This window comes from Tympanuchus pallidicinctus, unplaced genomic scaffold (genome assembly GCF_026119805.1).
Source record: "Tympanuchus pallidicinctus isolate F22 unplaced genomic scaffold, pur_lepc_1.0 scaffold4, whole genome shotgun sequence".
Taxonomy (NCBI): Eukaryota; Metazoa; Chordata; class Aves; order Galliformes; family Phasianidae; genus Tympanuchus; species Tympanuchus pallidicinctus.
This window is the reverse complement of record NW_026294758.1, coordinates 14572281-14590012: the sequence shown is the minus strand read 5'-3', so window position 1 is coordinate 14590012 and position 17732 is coordinate 14572281. Positions and strand designations below refer to the sequence as shown.

Genomic DNA, 17732 nt, shown 5'->3' with positions numbered 1-17732 from the left:
TGTAAATATGGTACATACTGTTTGTGTCTAACTGCATCTTTTTCTCTGTCTTCCTGCCCTCCTACTTACTAATCCAGCAATGCACTGAAAATAAGTTCTGTTTCTCTCTTGCGTAGCTGGAGTTTAGATTGAGCCACTCACTGAGCAACTAAAGCCAGATGTTGATAGTATCTAGTGTTATAGTGCAATTCTTTGACGAAGTGCTGGGTAACCTTTGTACCTTGCAATCCAGAACATCAAGTCCACTGAACCAGTGTAAACACGTATATTATTTCAAACAACTCCAGTATGCTTGGAGCAAAGATTCTTTCAGGACAGTTACGCAGGGTATATGACTCGCTGCTGAAACTGAGCTGTAGCTCCATACCCAGCCTTCAGGATACTTTTTTCTCATTACTGAAGTTGAGGTATGTTGGAAGACTTGCTCCCAAAGAAGAAGCCTCCCCCAGCACTTTTTTTTCTTTCCTCCCAGCAGCTCTAAATCCTGTAGCTGTATCTGTGAGTTTACCTTAGCAGTAGTAAATTAGCTGAACATATCCCGAGGACTTCAAGACAAGCTTAAAAGGAGTTACACATTTTGATACTTTCTGTTTGAGCCCTTCTTATCTAGATATCTTAGAGTGTAAAAGAGAAAATACGCTACATTGTCTGAAAAATTAGAAAGAAAGCTTTCCTGTATCCAATTTCTTATTTCCTCTTATATCCAAATCAGCATCTTACTAGTAAAATCAGGGAAGGAAGAAGAGCCATGGCTCATGCAAGCTACATGTCCTCTACTCTGGGGTCATCTTTGCCAGAATATGTGGCAACAAAGATGAGGTACAATATATTCAAACATTTAAAAACTGAGTTTCAATAATTTTCCTTTCAGCATTTCACACCTTTCCTTTCTTTTTCCTACATAAGGAATACAGCAAAATCTCAATTTTCATTTTCCTCAATACATCCTTTTATCTAAAACACACATAATGATGTTCCATCTTAAAAATCTCACATCTGTAAGTTTAAAATGTCCACAAACGTTCCTAGGTGACTACAACAGAAGTTCACTCCAGGAAAGTCCCATGCCAGCTGTGTCAGACGTGATCCCTGGTTATGCCAACATCTCAGTTTCTGTCAAAGAGCTGGCTCAGAGAATGCTATCTGATGCTGGCCGGCACTGCCACGGATCAATTTTGCAATTCTGCTTTTGCAAACAAGAATGTTCCCTTGCCATTGTTGTAGTTACTACTACAGATGCACCCTACCAAGAGAGCAGCAAAATTCCAGGTTAACTAAAATGTGGTGAGAATATTTACTTGGGCAAGTTCATGAGAACACTCTTATTTATGACCTGCAAGTCAAATGAGATTACTGATTCAAGTAATGCTTCCTCTCTTTCATCTTTAAAATTGACTGCACTTAATGACTAAAAGCAAAGACTTCTACAGTGTGTGGCAGTTATCTAAGCAGCAGATTCAATCCAGAAAATTGCTCTTGAATAACTAAAGGCCCACAGGTATTCCAGGCTCCCCAGACACACTTCCACAGAATCATAGAATTAGCAAGGTTGGAAAAAGTCTCCGAGATCATCCGAATCCAACCATCTACGTATCACCAACATTTCCCACAGAACAGTGTTCCTCAGTACATCTTCAACACCTACATGGTTCTTGAGCACCTCCAAGGTCGGTGACTCCACCACCTCCCTGGGCAGACCATTCCAGTGCCTGACCACCCTCTCTGAGGAGAACTGTTTCCTAATATCCAGCCTGAATCCCTCCTGCAACTTGAGGCCATTCCCTCTAGTCCTATTGTTAGTTACATGGGAGAAGAGGCCAAACCCCACCTCTCCACAAACTCCCTTTAGGTATGTAGAGAGCAGGAAGGTCACCTCTGAGTCTCCTCTTTTTCAGACAAAACAATCCCAGCTTCCTCAACTGTTCCCCGTAAGACTTGTGCTCCAGACCCCTCACCAGTTTCCTTGCCCTTCTCTGGACACACTCCAGAGCCTCCATGTCTTTCTTGTAGTGAGGGGCCCAAAACTGAACACAATATTCAAGGTGCAGCCTCGTCACAGCTGAGTACAGTCTCTGTAGATCTTGCATAGCTCTCCACAGACTCTACACGTCAACTCTATAGATCTTTTTCACATAAAACATATCATGAAGTTCAGCCATGAAGTTCAGTGCTGCATTGTATTCAAAGTGAAACCTGAAGATCACACGTTTAATTTTTCCACACTTCTAGAATACACTGCACATTGCTAGACTTCAACTCCACAACATGTTATTAAATTCAGCAACACTAGAGATAAAAACCATCTAATCTTTGAGGGTGAAAAGCACATGCTTATCACTTTAGGGAAAGACATGAAGTGATGTGGATTACATGAGTTTGGACACTCTTCAATAACTTCCTAATTTGCTACGTTAGACACTAAAGTAAATCCATGTCTATTAGTATACAATGCATGAAATTGATCTGAAGCATATAGTCACCTGAGATGATATTAAACATCCTTGGGTTCAGGATAGCAGGACAAATCAGTCGGAGAAAAACAAAGCCACTGAAATTGAAAGAAATTTGTATTTTGTTTAATAGTAATATTAACGTAAAATTGTGTAATCTTGAACAGTTCAAGTTAATGTGGAAATCTTTTTGAGACAAACAACAACAAATCAGCCTGCACTTTGGGAATATGGTTGTTAATTAGGAATGTCTTGGTATGACTTCAGCTACCAAAAAACTGGAAGAGGAGGCATACTGATTTCCCAATTAAGGTGGATTGCTGAAACCAACTGGGAAGAACTTGATTGTGAAGTCACTATGAAGCTAAGACCACACTGGCTTCAAAAAGAATAAGTCTCTGGTCCTCTACCACCCAGAGGTTTTCCAGTTTTCTACAGAAGGCATAATCATGCAGCCTTTGACTCCCCCAACCAATGTAAGTGTTGCAGGAGTACAAGGGCAGAAGGAAAGCTCTCTTTTGGCAACAACACAGCTAAGCAGATCCAAATCCTGATGACAGTATGCTGTAGTAGAAGAATAGCATGGGATTTGCTGTGTTCCTCCCAGAACTAAATGCTGCCACTTAGGAAGCTGAAGAAAAGTATCATTCAAGATAAAGCAACTTTCAACTATGTTGAGAAAAATCTAATTTTCTTCAAAAGCAGAAGTAAAATACATCTAATTCACGTCAACCTTAATTCTTACTAACTGCTGTAAGAGGAAGTTACATAAAGACCAGCTAAGGTAATTTACATCATGCTTCACTTTGCTTGGACCAGCAGACTGTTCTTCACTGTAACGATAACAAAACCTTAACTGACAAGGAAGGGAAGGGGATGTCACACAGCCTTGTTTGCTGTTGAGTGCAGAGTGACTAACATTCATATTATTTGGAAATGATGCATGGGTTATTGGTAATGTTAGCATATCTTCCATATGCCCAAGGCATCTGAGTTCTAATACATACTTGTAAGGAAGTTTCTTTTTCCTCCAAGAACCACAAATTATGGGCTGGTAAAACAACAGTCCTGAACCTCAGTGGAGCAAAAAAAAAAATAAAAATAATTGCCTATGGTGTGAATATAAAGATATGAGAAAGTATGCAATCTGGAAATCATGGAATACACACCAATCTCTCCTAAGTGCCTAACAAGACCTGTGAGGTATGAATCCTGCTAATACAGAATACTTGGGGGTTCTTACTCTTTCACCCTGTGTTAATAACGAGTCTGATGTGGAGTCCTGAAATAACGGATAATATAATAATGAATACTGACATGGGGTTTTGGAAATCAGGTAGAAATGGCAACATTTTTTGAATGAGATAGCTGATAAACTATTCAGACATCTAAAAATTAGTCTTATAAAACAGTTTCCTTCATAAAAGGTTGCAACAGTCTAGTAAGAAGTTGCAACTATCCACTTATGAAGACTAAGGTCACAGGAAAAAGAGATTCAAAAGTTAGAGCATTTAGGGAAACTTAAAATGTAAGCTGCATTCACCTAAGGAAATCTATGTGGTTCTCTGGAGCTAAGTAAGTAGAGAAAGATGTCACTTTTCTTGAGCTCTACAGCCCTGCAACATGGTAGCCCTTCAGAATAAGCGGGGCTCTCCTAATAGGAGCAGCTCTGATTTGAAGGCAAAGCCCTAGCTAGCATAGTACCCCCAATTCTGTAAGCCACAGCTATTAGTGTCAAAATGATTTAAAAAGAAAAAAAAGGGCCAAAATACAAATCTTCTGAAAATCCCCAACAGGAGGAAAATCTAACCTCAGCAAATCATGATTGCCAGATACCGGGGAAGGGAGGAAAGTGCAGGATGGGACTTGCCCATGACCTCAAACGCTAACATCTAGGAACAGATTTTGTCAAGGTCACATCTTTTTTTTGGACTGGCAATAGGTAGTTAGAGGAAGGACTTGTATATGGCTTTGGATTATGAATACAGATTGGAGTTTTTGTACCCAGTGTAACTTCAGAGGAGTCAAGTTGGATATGTTCCAATGTGGCAAGTCTGGAACAGAGAAATGAGGGATCCTAATACAGTATAGAATTACATGGTTTCAGAAGCCAACACTGTTAATAAGAGTGACTGGCATCAGATCATGCAGCACCAGCAACTGGGAGCTCTCTCTGATGCAGAAAACTAAATACTGCAATACAGACAGTAGCTCAGTGAAGCCTAATGACACCTGGATTACCTTTATGAGAAGATTTCACACCATGCTGGTTCTGCATTTTAAGGGGCAGTGACCCTAACTTTTGTAGGTTTTCTCCAATAATCAACATATGCTTACATAAGTGTAGCTGAATAATGTCTTCTCAGGTGGCATATGACAGGATCACAATCTTTAATGAAGGCTAAATATTTCTCTCAAAGCAATTTTCTTTTTTCCCCCTCACTCCCCTGCATGAAAATGGGAATCATTATTTAAGTCGTAAAACTTCACATAATGCAAGTAAATTTGAAGTTAAAACTATTATGTAAAGCCATCCTGACCTCTGTGCTACATCTTATTCTGCAAAAGTCTATGAATGTGCTTCTTGCAAGCTCATAATCCTTAATTGGGATATCATGCCTCAGTATCATAACTATCTTCAATGTCATTATCTATGTAAGTATTATGAAGTTTTGTCACAAAGAAAAATAGATTAAGCACCCTGAAGCTTGTTAGAGGTAAGACATTAAAAGATTACTTTCAACACAGTAACACACAGCTTACCTAACAACTCTGGTTCTCATGGTTGTATTAGCAGGCCACTTGTTTTGAACAGACTTCTGCAAGCACCCATAAATATACCTCAGTGTCCTGTAAAAATGGTAGCTAATTACTCATCAGATAAGATCAGAGAATAAAAAAAATCTAGTCAGAAAGGATCCTGTCCAACTGCCTACTTGATACACAAATGTTATCAATTCCAAGTCTACTATTTAGACATTTAAATTAATTAAAAATTTGTAAGTTAATAAATCTGTAAAAACTCAGCTTATAATTGTTCATTAAAAAGTAGATTTATGAACTAGGAAAATGTTTCCAATGATGCATAGTTCTGTTCATGTAGGTAACAGTAAATGTGCATTTAACGTTTCATGTTTTTTTAAAAACCTATGTTTATTAAAAAAGTACAAATTTGATGCTTGGATTTATTTTTTACTTTTAAGTCAGTAGCAACTTTTCTTTCCATAAATAAGGGTTACATTTTAATAGTTAAGTGTCTAAGCAACTACAAAATTTCTCCTCTCCAATATTAACTGTGGCACTTTCCATGTGTTGAGAACTGCATCACATAAATTAAAAGGAACACACCTTTTAACCTTGCCAGCACTACCAGAAAACAAACATTTCTGTTATCTACTATTAAAGAGTTTGTTTACTTTGAATGCAAATGAAGAGAACTGTTAGTACTATCAAGTTCTTTTTAGATGGCTCAGATCTAAAATAAGAACTCAGAGGTTGCATTGGCACTTAAAAAGGAAAAAAATTAACCTCTGCACTTCCTTGATAGAAATAATCATAGCACAGCACACTAATACTCTGCTTATATTTTTGATGTACTGTTAATAATTCTGTCTCTCTTCCCCAGAAGAGGAATTATAAGAACTTGTTAAATTAAAATTAAAAGTTAATTAAACTTTTTTAAATTAAAGTTAATTAAAATTGTTTTCTACACTCTTTCAGGAAACAAAATACTGATTATTTTTATGCTTCTTTCCCTGAAAAGCAAGAAGCTTTTGTAAAAAGGCACTATTTATACGTGAAAATGTTGGTTTTAAATCCTTCTGTATTCCACTGTACAAATTATCCTGAAGACCCTACCAACTCTGAACAGTCTTGTGATTGATTAGCAGAAGGTGATCCCATAAAAACACCATTTTAAGGTGCAATGTAAACCACATAAGCAGGAATTTTCAAATACAAATCAGAAAAGTGCCAACTTACGGAGGCAGTATTTCTGCAGCCATGAATATTTTCTCTACCAGTTCTGAAAGTATACTGAGTAGATGTGCCAAATTAGTGTTAACATCTTCATTCTTCTCTAGTTTTGAAGGATTCAACTAAAAAGAGAAAATGATTAGGCTTCCACTCCTACCAGAACAACACAGCTTCATAATACTACACAACGAAGACTTCTTCAAAGTAAATTAAAAATGCTGCTACAGTAGAAATCTCAGACTCCTACAGAACTCCCACATCTGCTTCAGTGGCTACACAGGAAATCAAGAGCAGCAGAGGCTCTAGTATGTTACGCCTTTAATACTTAAGATATTCCACACTGCCCATTCACATGACCCTTTTGTATCTTTTTAACTCAGAATTCTGAGGACCCCCATCCTTTCCACAATGAAGTTGCAGGAAAACACAGAAGTTAGGAGAATAATTTAAAATAAATAAATAAAGAAATCCCCTCCCCTCCAACCCTACCCTGAAACCTCCCCCCAAAAATCAGCAAGATCAGTAAGCAGCATCAGGGAGTTTAAAATCAGAACTAAAGTTCAGAAATTGACCTGCGTGACATCTTGTGCTTACTGCAAGTTATTCAGGTCATGTTGCTCAGTAACTGCTGCAGAACAACTTCTGTTAGCTACAGAGTAAATGCCTAACTTGAAAGTTGTGAATTTAAAAATTCAGCACTTCAGAACCGCTATCATGAACATTGCTCACGGCAACACTAGAAAAAAATGAATTTAGATCCTGTAGTAATCGCATAAATGGAGTTTTGTTCTGAGAGATAAATGAATATCTCTAAAGATAACATTTAATCCAAGCATAAAATATAACAGTCAGTAGATAACTATCTCAACAAACCAAGATGTTCACAAACATAGTTCAAGCTATCACCTCACAGGACTGCTTGCTCTCCATTATCTTTAATATAGAGTCTTTCAGTGCATGGTGAACAAAACGTGTCGCAGTGGCTTTCATATACTGCTCCATAAGTGTACTTGCTAAAGTGGTAGCACGAAACAAGGTAGTAGCTTCATCTGAAAGAAGGAAAAAAAAAAAAGAGTGAATTAAAAGGTTGAGAAAATGAGACAATAAAGAGCAGAGAAGAAAAAAAAACTGCTGCTCACAACTGTATGTTGTAAATAAAGACGACAAAAAGTAAGACACCACAGCCCTCTTCTCCCTACCTGCCCACAGTTTCAGTAAATTTCAGTATAAATAGAACAATACCTTCCATGCTTATTTCCCTGTCATTTAGTGTTCGTAACAACAAGGACTCAAGCTTTTCATGAAGAAAAATCTTCAGTAAAATGCCAGCCAACAGTGTTCTGTCCTGTCCACAAACATGTGATAAGGCATAGACTACATGAAGTTCTTTCTGGAGTATAAGCTGAAAGAAAAAGAATGAATTTATAAAATTCAGAAACTTATGTAACTATTCAGTAGAAACTGGTGCCATATATCTATAGTAAAATAGATGTCACTATAAATATAATTAAACTGTGTCAAGCACTGTTTTCAAAATTTGTCTCACATAACAAAGTGAGTTTTGACAGGTGAATTAAGGAAAGTTGAACATTTTTATACCTCTTTAAACTCACTGTATTCCTCTTCTGGCATGATCTTCTCCATAGAATACCGTGCTCGAACACGCAGAGATCCTGGCTCAATACCCTTTAATGGTACATGGGAACTGAGTTGAAACCACTCATCTGTTGCATGTCCTTTTTGTAATCGGCTTAATTGGCAGCGCATAAATACTTCAGGAAAAAAGCATTATTCAATTAATTTACCTCCAGCAAAATATATCAAGTTGTTCATATCAAATAAAATAACTATTTTCATCACATGCCATCTTACTTCACCAAGGGTATTAATAATAGCAATCAAGACTTTTGCCATCAATAAATTAGCAGGCTCTCTATTCACTGGTTTAGAATATTCCTGTGAAGTGGAAACACAAAGCAGTCTGTGAGTAATGCATAAACATGCATTCAAGAATGCCACACAGATACTGTTTCCTTTGTAACACCCAAGCAGCAGATAAGTTAAGTTCTACCTTGCAATTCCCAGCAGCCATCAGAAAATAAAAGCAGATGAAGTATTCAGAATTCACTGTGATTTTTTTTTTTTTAACCAGTCTTGGGCTGATACCATCATCAGGCCTACTTCCTCACCACTTTCTTTTTACTTTTATTACAGTAACACTACTGAAATTACAATACTCCAAAAAGTTTTTTTTCTTTTTAAATTCCATTACTGCAAAGTCAAGTCTTCCAGAAATTGTCAGCAGTTCTAGCAGATTTTCCATTGCCTCAGTATTGCAATGTTATCAGGTAATCACCTGATACCCCAATAGAATAGCACCACATCCATAATGCTCACTTCAGGGCACATCAGTTGCCTACTACTTCATGCTCTTTGGAGCTGATAAACTCCTGTAAGATAATTCATTCATGTCAGTTAAATAGCTGGAAAAATAATTCTTCCATCTTCTACTTATTACCAGAATGGATGGGACCACAATCCCACTAACCAACTTTACAAGAATACTTCTTCCCATCAAATCTTATACACTGCAGCTAAGCAATGTGTTTGGTTTCTTTGGTTGCAAACATATGGCATGTGTCATACACTGGCACACTGATAGGGACAGTGAAATACAGGATCTAGAATAATGTATTTATTTTTTCCAGTGGCTACAGTAGTATTTTGTAATTGCAATATTGCCTGAACAACAGAGGAGCCCCTAGCCTGCCAGAGCAGACATAACTTCCCAGTGTACATTTGCCAATTCTGTGGCACCACAGTGACTTTTTTCCACCTGGCTGCAGCTGCATAACCTAAACTACCAGCTTCAAAACCATGTGGCACTTCTGCAAATACGAACCACGCTCAGAAGAAAAACAAAGGCTAATACAGTGTTTTACAGACGTGCCCACAAGTGCTGACCTCCTCCTTTATAAAAAATATTCAGTTTTTCTCCATTAACTAAATGAAACTAACCAAATATTGTGGTGCTAAACCAGAACTTCCACTACAGTTCAATACTGTGTAGTACTGCCCTGGCAGACTGATTGCTTCAGTTGTCCAATCAAACTTGAGCATCCCAGTTTTCAGAAGCAGCAAAACAAAGTCTAAATATTAGGACTTAATTGAATTTTTTTCATGTTTGTTTTTAAGACATTAATATATGCCTATGCAAATAAATCATTGTACAAGTTACTTAGTTCCTCTTTGGTAGAGAAATAAAGAGAAAAGGTTTGAGCAGAAATGATACCAAACTCCTTAGTTAAACTTGTAAAATACTTTTACAAGGTGGGAATATTACAATAATTACTGATTACTTTTAGCAGACAAGCATCCAAGTCAAAAACTTGAGAATTCACAAAACATTTTAAAATACCAAAAACCAGTCTTCATGCTCTTATTTTAGTATTTAAAATGAAAGAAATGGTGGAAGAAATGAAAACAGTGAGACCCATACGTATTAGTGGGCCTTCAGTCTGCTTACTACAGCAGAAGCAACAAGCAGGAAAGCTGACTTAACCAAATAATGGGGAAGAACAGTACCAGAGTCACATGGTTCCCATTTCAGGGCAATCCACATTTAGCAACCGCAGCTGGGAAGCAAATATTTGTGGAAGAAATGAATTTTCTTGCTTTTGGAGAGTTCAGGTGTTATTCAGGCAATGCATCCTGGTCTGTTAGATAAAATCTGGTATTGCTCATTTATTTCCATTTATAATATGGCAGAAATGCATACTAATTCAACTTGACTTTGTCTAATCCTTGTCCCCAAATTAAATTACTGTTGAGTTATGCTGTGAGGGGAGCTAAGTAACTCTACCCCTAATTAAACTTCCTATCACCTTCCAGCAGCTGGATGCATCCAAAGCCAATAATCTTAATCTGGACAAAGAAGGAAATGACAAAAACAATTTAAAAGAAATTGAAACATTCAATTCACAAATTATCATTGCAGTGGTTCCTGTACTGACTGAACCACTGGGGTAGCCAGATATTTTTTCTACTCAAATATAAGAAGAGTGCAAGAACACGAACCATGATTAAAGGCGTTCTGTGCATCAGAGGGACATCATTTTTCCTCCTGTTATATGAGAATTTTTCTAGTCAGAGGAAGGACAAAGTTTTGGAAATGCACTCTGGAATTGAGTTCTACAAGAGCACTCAATCTGAGTAGTAATTCTACTTTGATCACAGTTTCTAAATCTCTTCTCTGAAAAAATCACAAAATTAACAGAGACATAGATAACAGGCTACTGACACAATATATGCAAACTGAAACAACTGCAATAGACTAAGTACTCTGCCAGGCTTTAAAGCAGGCAGGTCTGAACACAATGGAAAAGAATAATTCTTGGAACAAACTGAGGGTGGGTGGGGTAGTGCTGCACTGCAGGCAACAAACAAGGAGGGTAGGGGCTGAAGCTCTTAGAGAAGCAAAACAGCAAGTGATAGTTTTACTAGGAAAAGAGGTTTTAAATATATTATGTGTGAAGGGAATTGAACATAATCTCCATTTTTTTTTTTAATATAGAAGAGCTCAGAAGTCATGCTTTTCAAAATGAGTCCTTTCTTCATAGAAAGCTGATGTTGCCTTACTAGCTTGCTACTAACCTGCTGAAATACACAGAAACAAATCAACTACTGAAGATGCAGTTGTCTTGTTAATAGGAAGAGAAAAAAAATCTTGTGAATTCATGTAAAAAGTGGAAGAACCTATGGATTCTTTCCTGAAGTGATACTGAGGTAATTTCAGGTTTAAGCCTAAAAGTCATGCCAGGAAAGAATGGAGATGATGCGAAACAAAGAAAATGGCAAATTTTCCAGAGACTCTCAGGATATTTTTGATTCATTTTTAAATGAAGTAACACATTTGCTCCCTTACCTCGTTCCCAGTAAATACAACAAAAATATTAATGAGGAATTGCATACATGCATACTTAAAACAGCTCAAATAAGTTAACTCAGTGACACAGTAAAACTGAGCAGACTATTACTGATAGATTCTCTTTTGACCTTCCCTTTTTGTAAGCACAGTCACTCCATCACATAATGATGATTCTAAAGAACAGCTAGGAAAGCCAGGAGGTACTTAGGACTGGATTACTGTGTATCTCAGTACTAAAAACCATGCAAGTTGTCACTGTAAAAACATGAATGCAAAACCATTAACAGACATCCAAAACATACAAATAGTAGAGTGGTAGGTATAAAAATACACTTAATTCTCTTGTGATAATGTTTCACAAGAGCCATAAAAACTGCAGAAATAATCCACTGCTGCAATACATATGCAACTTTTACAGAAAAATACTTACATATATCTGGATCTTTACTTTTCTTTGTTTTGTTACTAAGACTTATCTCAAATCTATTAATATCAGATGAAAGATCACTAGGAGAAAAGACAGAAAGCCTCAATTAATACTTACAGTTGGCTGGCATTTAATTTTAAATAAACTCATTTCAAACCTGAACTCCATTTACAGACAAAGATACACATTAACAAAGATATTTAGCCGCCTACAGAAAATCTGCTCACACATTTATGGATAAAAAGCTGCTGGTCTTTAACCACACACACAGTACTTTTAAAAGCACATGCAAAACAGCAGACTGCTAATGATCTTAAATGCAAAGCATCTTAGCAGAACTGGAGAAGAGTAAGACTTACTCAAAAACAAATTCTTCTGACCACACAGGGTTCTGCCCTTCCCTGATATGTGTTTTTGCTACCTGAACACTGTTCAGGTAGATGTTACAATATGGATTAGTAAAATGCTTTACTGGGAGCGTATGAGCTTCTTCTACATGCAAAATAAGACTGCTGACCTGAAAAAAAAAAAAGAATAAAATTACTCCTTTTTTTCTGGAACAGAAACATTAAAAATATGAATTTTTTCTTCCTCTATGTGGAGGCTTAATGTTAACTTATGAGTAGTGATCACAAACTATTACTTCCTAATAGAAAGGGCAAGGAACAGATGTAATGGATCAATATTTTAACAAGTACCAGTGACAAAATAAGAGCAGTATCAACTACTGAAAACAAATCTCTGGCACCATGTTTTTAATGTGACCTATTTGTTAGTGGTGACGGTTTTTATTTAACTTACCTCTAACAAACACTAGGATTTGTAAATGCTAACTTTTCTACACAAAGAAAATTCTACAGAAACCAAAACCTGGCATCTTGAGTAAAATCACAGATGATTCTAAGCAGAATGGCTTACACTGTGCTGTTCCAACAGATCACACAAAACTCTTGTCATGCAACACATTTTAACCAGTTTTCCCCCTAAACTGAAAACACTCAGTCCGTAATATGGACTCTCAAGACTACAGCAATTGGTAACCCCACGTTTCCAAACAATGAGAAGTGAACTTTCTGAGATCTTACTCATATCAAGGAAGATATTTTGATCTACTTTTCTACAAAATTCCAAACAACGTGTAATTCACAGCTCAATCCAACATGTACTGATAACAGCTGATACCAAATAAATATGGTAAGAACACGAATTACTGCATTTAATTCGGTCAACATTTCATTCAAATTCAAATATTCAGCAATACAAGTTTTGAAGGACAGTTAAAAAAACTGTAAGAATTCACATTAGTGTTTGTATATTCCCTCAGAAGACTGACCATGCCATAAAAGTCACTATAATAAACACTAGCAAGGCTTTACTTTCCATCACACTTCACAGGCGTGCAATACTAAGTAACTGATGAAGCACATTTCTCAAACTCTGCTTCCTGATATAATTTCTGTAATTTTCCTCCAAATGGAGGTGTTTGTTTTTTTCCTGTCTAGATGATTCATACTTATATTTTTCACTTTTCTTCTGTTCTTCACCTTTATGCAGAAAAACACTGTATTTTGAGGGACAGAATTAGTTTAAAATGCCACCCTTCTTGCTTAGCTTCTGCAGCTTGCAAGCCTCCAATTTCACCTACCAATTCACTTAATACAGTTATTTTCTTCAGAAGCATTTAATCTTCTTTAATGCTAACTACAGAATAATTCCGTGTGTCCTGGAAAATGCATTTGTTTTTGCACAGTAATTACGTTCACTGTTCCCAACATTCAGAATTATCAGGGATTGTTGAAGTACATATGTAACTTTGCAATGATTACAGATTTGGTCATAACTGACCATCAGTCCTCCAACCTCTGTGACAATTAAGGCCAAAGCAGCACTTTCTAGAGGCCAAGAAATTTTAAGCCAAAAGCACGGCTCAGCACGCACCGGTTACTAAAAAAATGAGTAACAGTATTTGAACAAACATTTTGTTTACATCACACAAAAGATGATTTGAAGTTTGTATGGTTTTTTTCTGGTTTTTTGTTTGTTTGTTTATTTAGGTCTCTCGCAATTTAAAATATTAAGTTAAACAGATAAAGAAAAGCTGACTTTATCCCAGTTATATGACATCAGAAATTAGTATCTAGCATAGTATCTACAGATTACATGAAAACACTGTTCTTTATGCATACATGTAACAAAACTGAAATCATTCTGGTTCTGCATAACTCCAAAAAGGAAAGTAAGAATGTGCAGAACTTACTAATACTGAAAGGAAGATTTATTTGTCAATATATCTGCACAGCATAGAACTTTAACCCCAATAAAGCAAAACCCCTTAACATCTGTACAGCTTCACCTGGCGTAGACGTTTGTTTGATGTTCCTGGACTGGTTTTTCTTAAACTGCAAAACATCTGCAAAGCTTTCATCCAGTCCTAAAAGAGAAGGATGCAGAATAGCATAATAAAGCAAAGTCAGGTACAGCTTCTTGCAGGGGACTAGACATCTCAAAGGGTACATTAAATATCTTAATTATTCCTCAGCTTCAATTTTTATGCCACTCCAAATATCTAAATTTGAATAATAAAGCAAAATTATCTTCAATAAGTAAATAAGAATTAAGCATTTGCAAATCAGAAGCAATGTCTTTTTTGGAAATATCAAACACTGTTAATTGGATATACACAGACAGTGCAACCTTTAACGAGTTTCCAGTCTAGTAACATCACGTTAAACTGTAAATGGCATATAAAATGAAGCAAATCCTGCTTACTTTTGAAAAAATAAGTTAACAAGACAAACTATGCTGTTTTTTTCCTCTCAATTTTATCTGTATTCCTGTCATAATACTGCATATAATTCCAATGTAAACTAAACAACGTTAACAGAAAAACACAAAAGAAGGATATCCTACATCCTCCTTTTGTCTTCTCATAGCCTGATGTAGTAGAATGGATGGATGGAATCCACTTTAATATAGAAAATGAATAGGCCACCTAGGAGCAAACTGAAGAAAATTTGTGCTTATTTTTCCATTATTATACAAATAAGCTGCTAAGAGGCACCATCACCTCACCAGACCACCTCCGAAAAAGTTGATGAAACTTCCTAACATAAGAGTTTTGTATGGGAGTCTTAGCTTTAGAAGATAGGAGAAAAGGTACAGCTGCTTCCTCTTGTTTCTGTCCCACAGCCATCATGTTCTCTATTGCTGTTGCAAAGCTCAAAACGTAGGTTCTGATCAGCTGCATTCTAAAGTCTATCTCAAAGATCTGCCGCCAATTATCCCCAAAGTATAATTTAACAGTGTCATTAAAAAAACCCACAATATTGTTTGAATCTTCTCCTTCACTGCACATTCCACATATTAAAAAACAATACAGGAGCATCATCTACTGCAGCCATTCTTAGCTACACTACTTTGAGTCAGGCTTCAACTTTCCAAGCCTACCACAGAAGGAAAAGCTTCCAGGTGTGCAGCACGAAGTTTTAGTGGCTTGTTCCTTTATTCTAAAGTAGTAGCAATGAGAGAGCCAAAGCCTTCCTAAATACAGCGAACCAGTAAATGTCTTGCAGATGCACAGTGCATCCCTAAACCCAATCACTACAGGAAAACCTATCTTCTTAAATGCTAAAACTGACAGCAGTGAGAACAATGCACCAATAGCACCATTCTTCTAACAAAGAAACAAGGACAACATGTGACCCATTCCATAAGATGGCCGCTTTGATATCTATTTACACTATAAAAAAATAATCTTTTTTTTTCCTTAATATGTAGAAAACTTAGTCCTCTATAAAATGTTTGACTAAAAAAAATCGTGATCTTCTCAGAACAGATCTAAATGAGAGCTGATGTGCATGAACCAAAACCGCATCATTAACAGAACTGTGCTTTGTAAAGAATACAGTGAACAGTGTGTTAGATCGATCAGAATCAGAAGTAGATTAAATCAAACCACTTGGGGAATAAGGCATGTGTTCTGCTTTCTACACGTTCTTTTAATTTCTACAACTCACAAGACACTGGACGTGGCAAAAATGAACCTACATGTTCATGATTGCAGAAATTAATGGATATACTCTCAATGACCGCATGCTGCTTCTCAGAGATGATACACTGACAGCTGTGTGATAAACATCAGTGCAATATTCAGATGTTATCCCAGTGACTTTCATAAACTTTTGACAGTTCAACAAGAAAATGTGTTCTTTCCTGTGTATACAGCTCTACAAAAATATTGAATGTACACGGCCTACTGTAAGTACTCTTTGAAAAGCTTTAATTCCACTCAAATTAAACCAAATGGAAAGCCTAACTTCTGATGCAACATGTACATTTCAAAATTGTAACCTTAATAAATAAGAGCATTGCCTCAACTTACACTCTCCTGCTGGTAAGAGGATTTTAGAGCACTAAGCTCTATACAATCACATCACTTCTCATGCACAATCAGGGCCCGAAACTATGAAAAATTACTGATTCAGGAACAGGAAAACTGTGGAAGATAGCTATACCTTCTAATTTGGTCACAGCACACACAGATGTGCTATTGTTTTATTTCACATCAGGAAAATACTCTTGAAGGAAAAGTGTTGGAGAGCAAATTATTTTTCTGAACTGAATTATGCCAGAAGTTGTGTTTTGCAAAATGTACAAAAGAATATAACCTAAGTTCATTCCACAGAACCGGAACTTGTCCAAAGTAAAAATCCCCAAGTACAAGTAATATAGGTACTGGATTCCCAACAATAGTTTGTCCCTCCTAGACCTCCTACTCCTGTATCATAACACCGGTTGATATAAGCTCAACCACTATCTCATTTATGGTACCCTTGCTTCCTACTGAAGAATTGCTGAACACTGCAATGCCAACAAAAAATAATACATCACTTTAAAAATTATATTTACCAACAAAAGCTCTCACCTGTGCTTGTTCTGGAGTTTCGCCTGCAAAGTAAAAGATGTAATGCTCTTCACTAAAGTGCTGAACTACTATCTGAAAACAGTTTGGCCTTAAAGATAAACAGAACAACAAAAAAGTTTTATTAATCTTTGTAATATTTACAGACACCTTCACTTATTAATCTCAGAGTGGACATTAGGAATAGCTTCTTTACACCGTGAGAGTGGTCAGACATTCCCAGGCACAGGCTTCCTACAGAAGTGGTGGATGCCCCACGCCTGTCTGTTTAAGAAGCATTTGGACAACGCCCTCAGTAATGTGCTTTAACTTCTGGTTAGACCTGAGGTGGTCAGTCTCCAGGATCTCTGAAGGTCCCTTTCAGCTGAACGATTCTAATCCTTCTGTGCCAAAATTTACACTGAACTAACAGTTCTCTGCTCATTTTGTGAAAGGAACATTGAGCACAAAATAGACAGGAAAGACTATCAAAAAATATTCTCAGGTATTTCAAAATTGCTTTTTTGCTTGAACATGTTTCTTCTAAGAAAATTATAGCACAGCTGTTTTGTTTATGAGCAGTAAGAGACTTGTTGAATGTTAGAATATATATTTAAAAGAGCATACTGACTTACAGTCAAGACAACAAGTAATCACCTTGGAACATGAAAGACTTGCCACTAAGATCTATTCCCGCAAGCTTTTAAAGACAAGCAAAGGTTCAGCATTTGCTGCCAAGCAATTAAAGACACATTAAGGATTTGTTCTTTCAGGATTTCAGGAAATGCTATCATAAGAAATCCCCTACATGATTGTGCCCCACAGGTCTCATGACCAATAAAATGTTTATTGGGTCACACACCAATCATCTGATACATACCTCTAAATCTCTGCATGGAATTACGGTGTCTTGGCCATTTTGTATCACCATCCATTTGTCAAAAACACTACCAAGTGTTAAATTACAAGCTATTTTAAATGACACTTCATTCACAACCTTCCAGTTTATGTTTAAGGAAACTTATCTGTCCCAATCACTACGTTACACAGAAT

General features: G+C 36.6%; 1 protein-coding gene across 2 annotated transcripts in view; it reads right to left on the bottom strand.

Moving 5' to 3' along the window:
• The window catches only part of RASA1 (RAS p21 protein activator 1), a 59823-nt gene that overhangs the window by 5590 nt on the left and 36501 nt on the right, over nt 1-17732 (bottom strand). For both annotated transcript variants that reach the window (XM_052700513.1, XM_052700514.1), the window contains 10 exons: nt 16704-16791; nt 14133-14210; nt 12139-12296; nt 11783-11859; nt 8025-8197; nt 7668-7827; nt 7332-7474; nt 6432-6547; nt 5214-5300; nt 2481-2548 (listed from right to left, as the gene is read on the bottom strand). In XM_052700513.1, the coding sequence (XP_052556473.1) occupies nt 2481-2548; nt 5214-5300; nt 6432-6547; nt 7332-7474; nt 7668-7827; nt 8025-8197; nt 11783-11859; nt 12139-12296; nt 14133-14210; nt 16704-16791 (1148 nt within the window). The remainder of the gene's footprint in view (nt 1-2480; nt 2549-5213; nt 5301-6431; nt 6548-7331; nt 7475-7667; nt 7828-8024; nt 8198-11782; nt 11860-12138; nt 12297-14132; nt 14211-16703; nt 16792-17732) is intronic.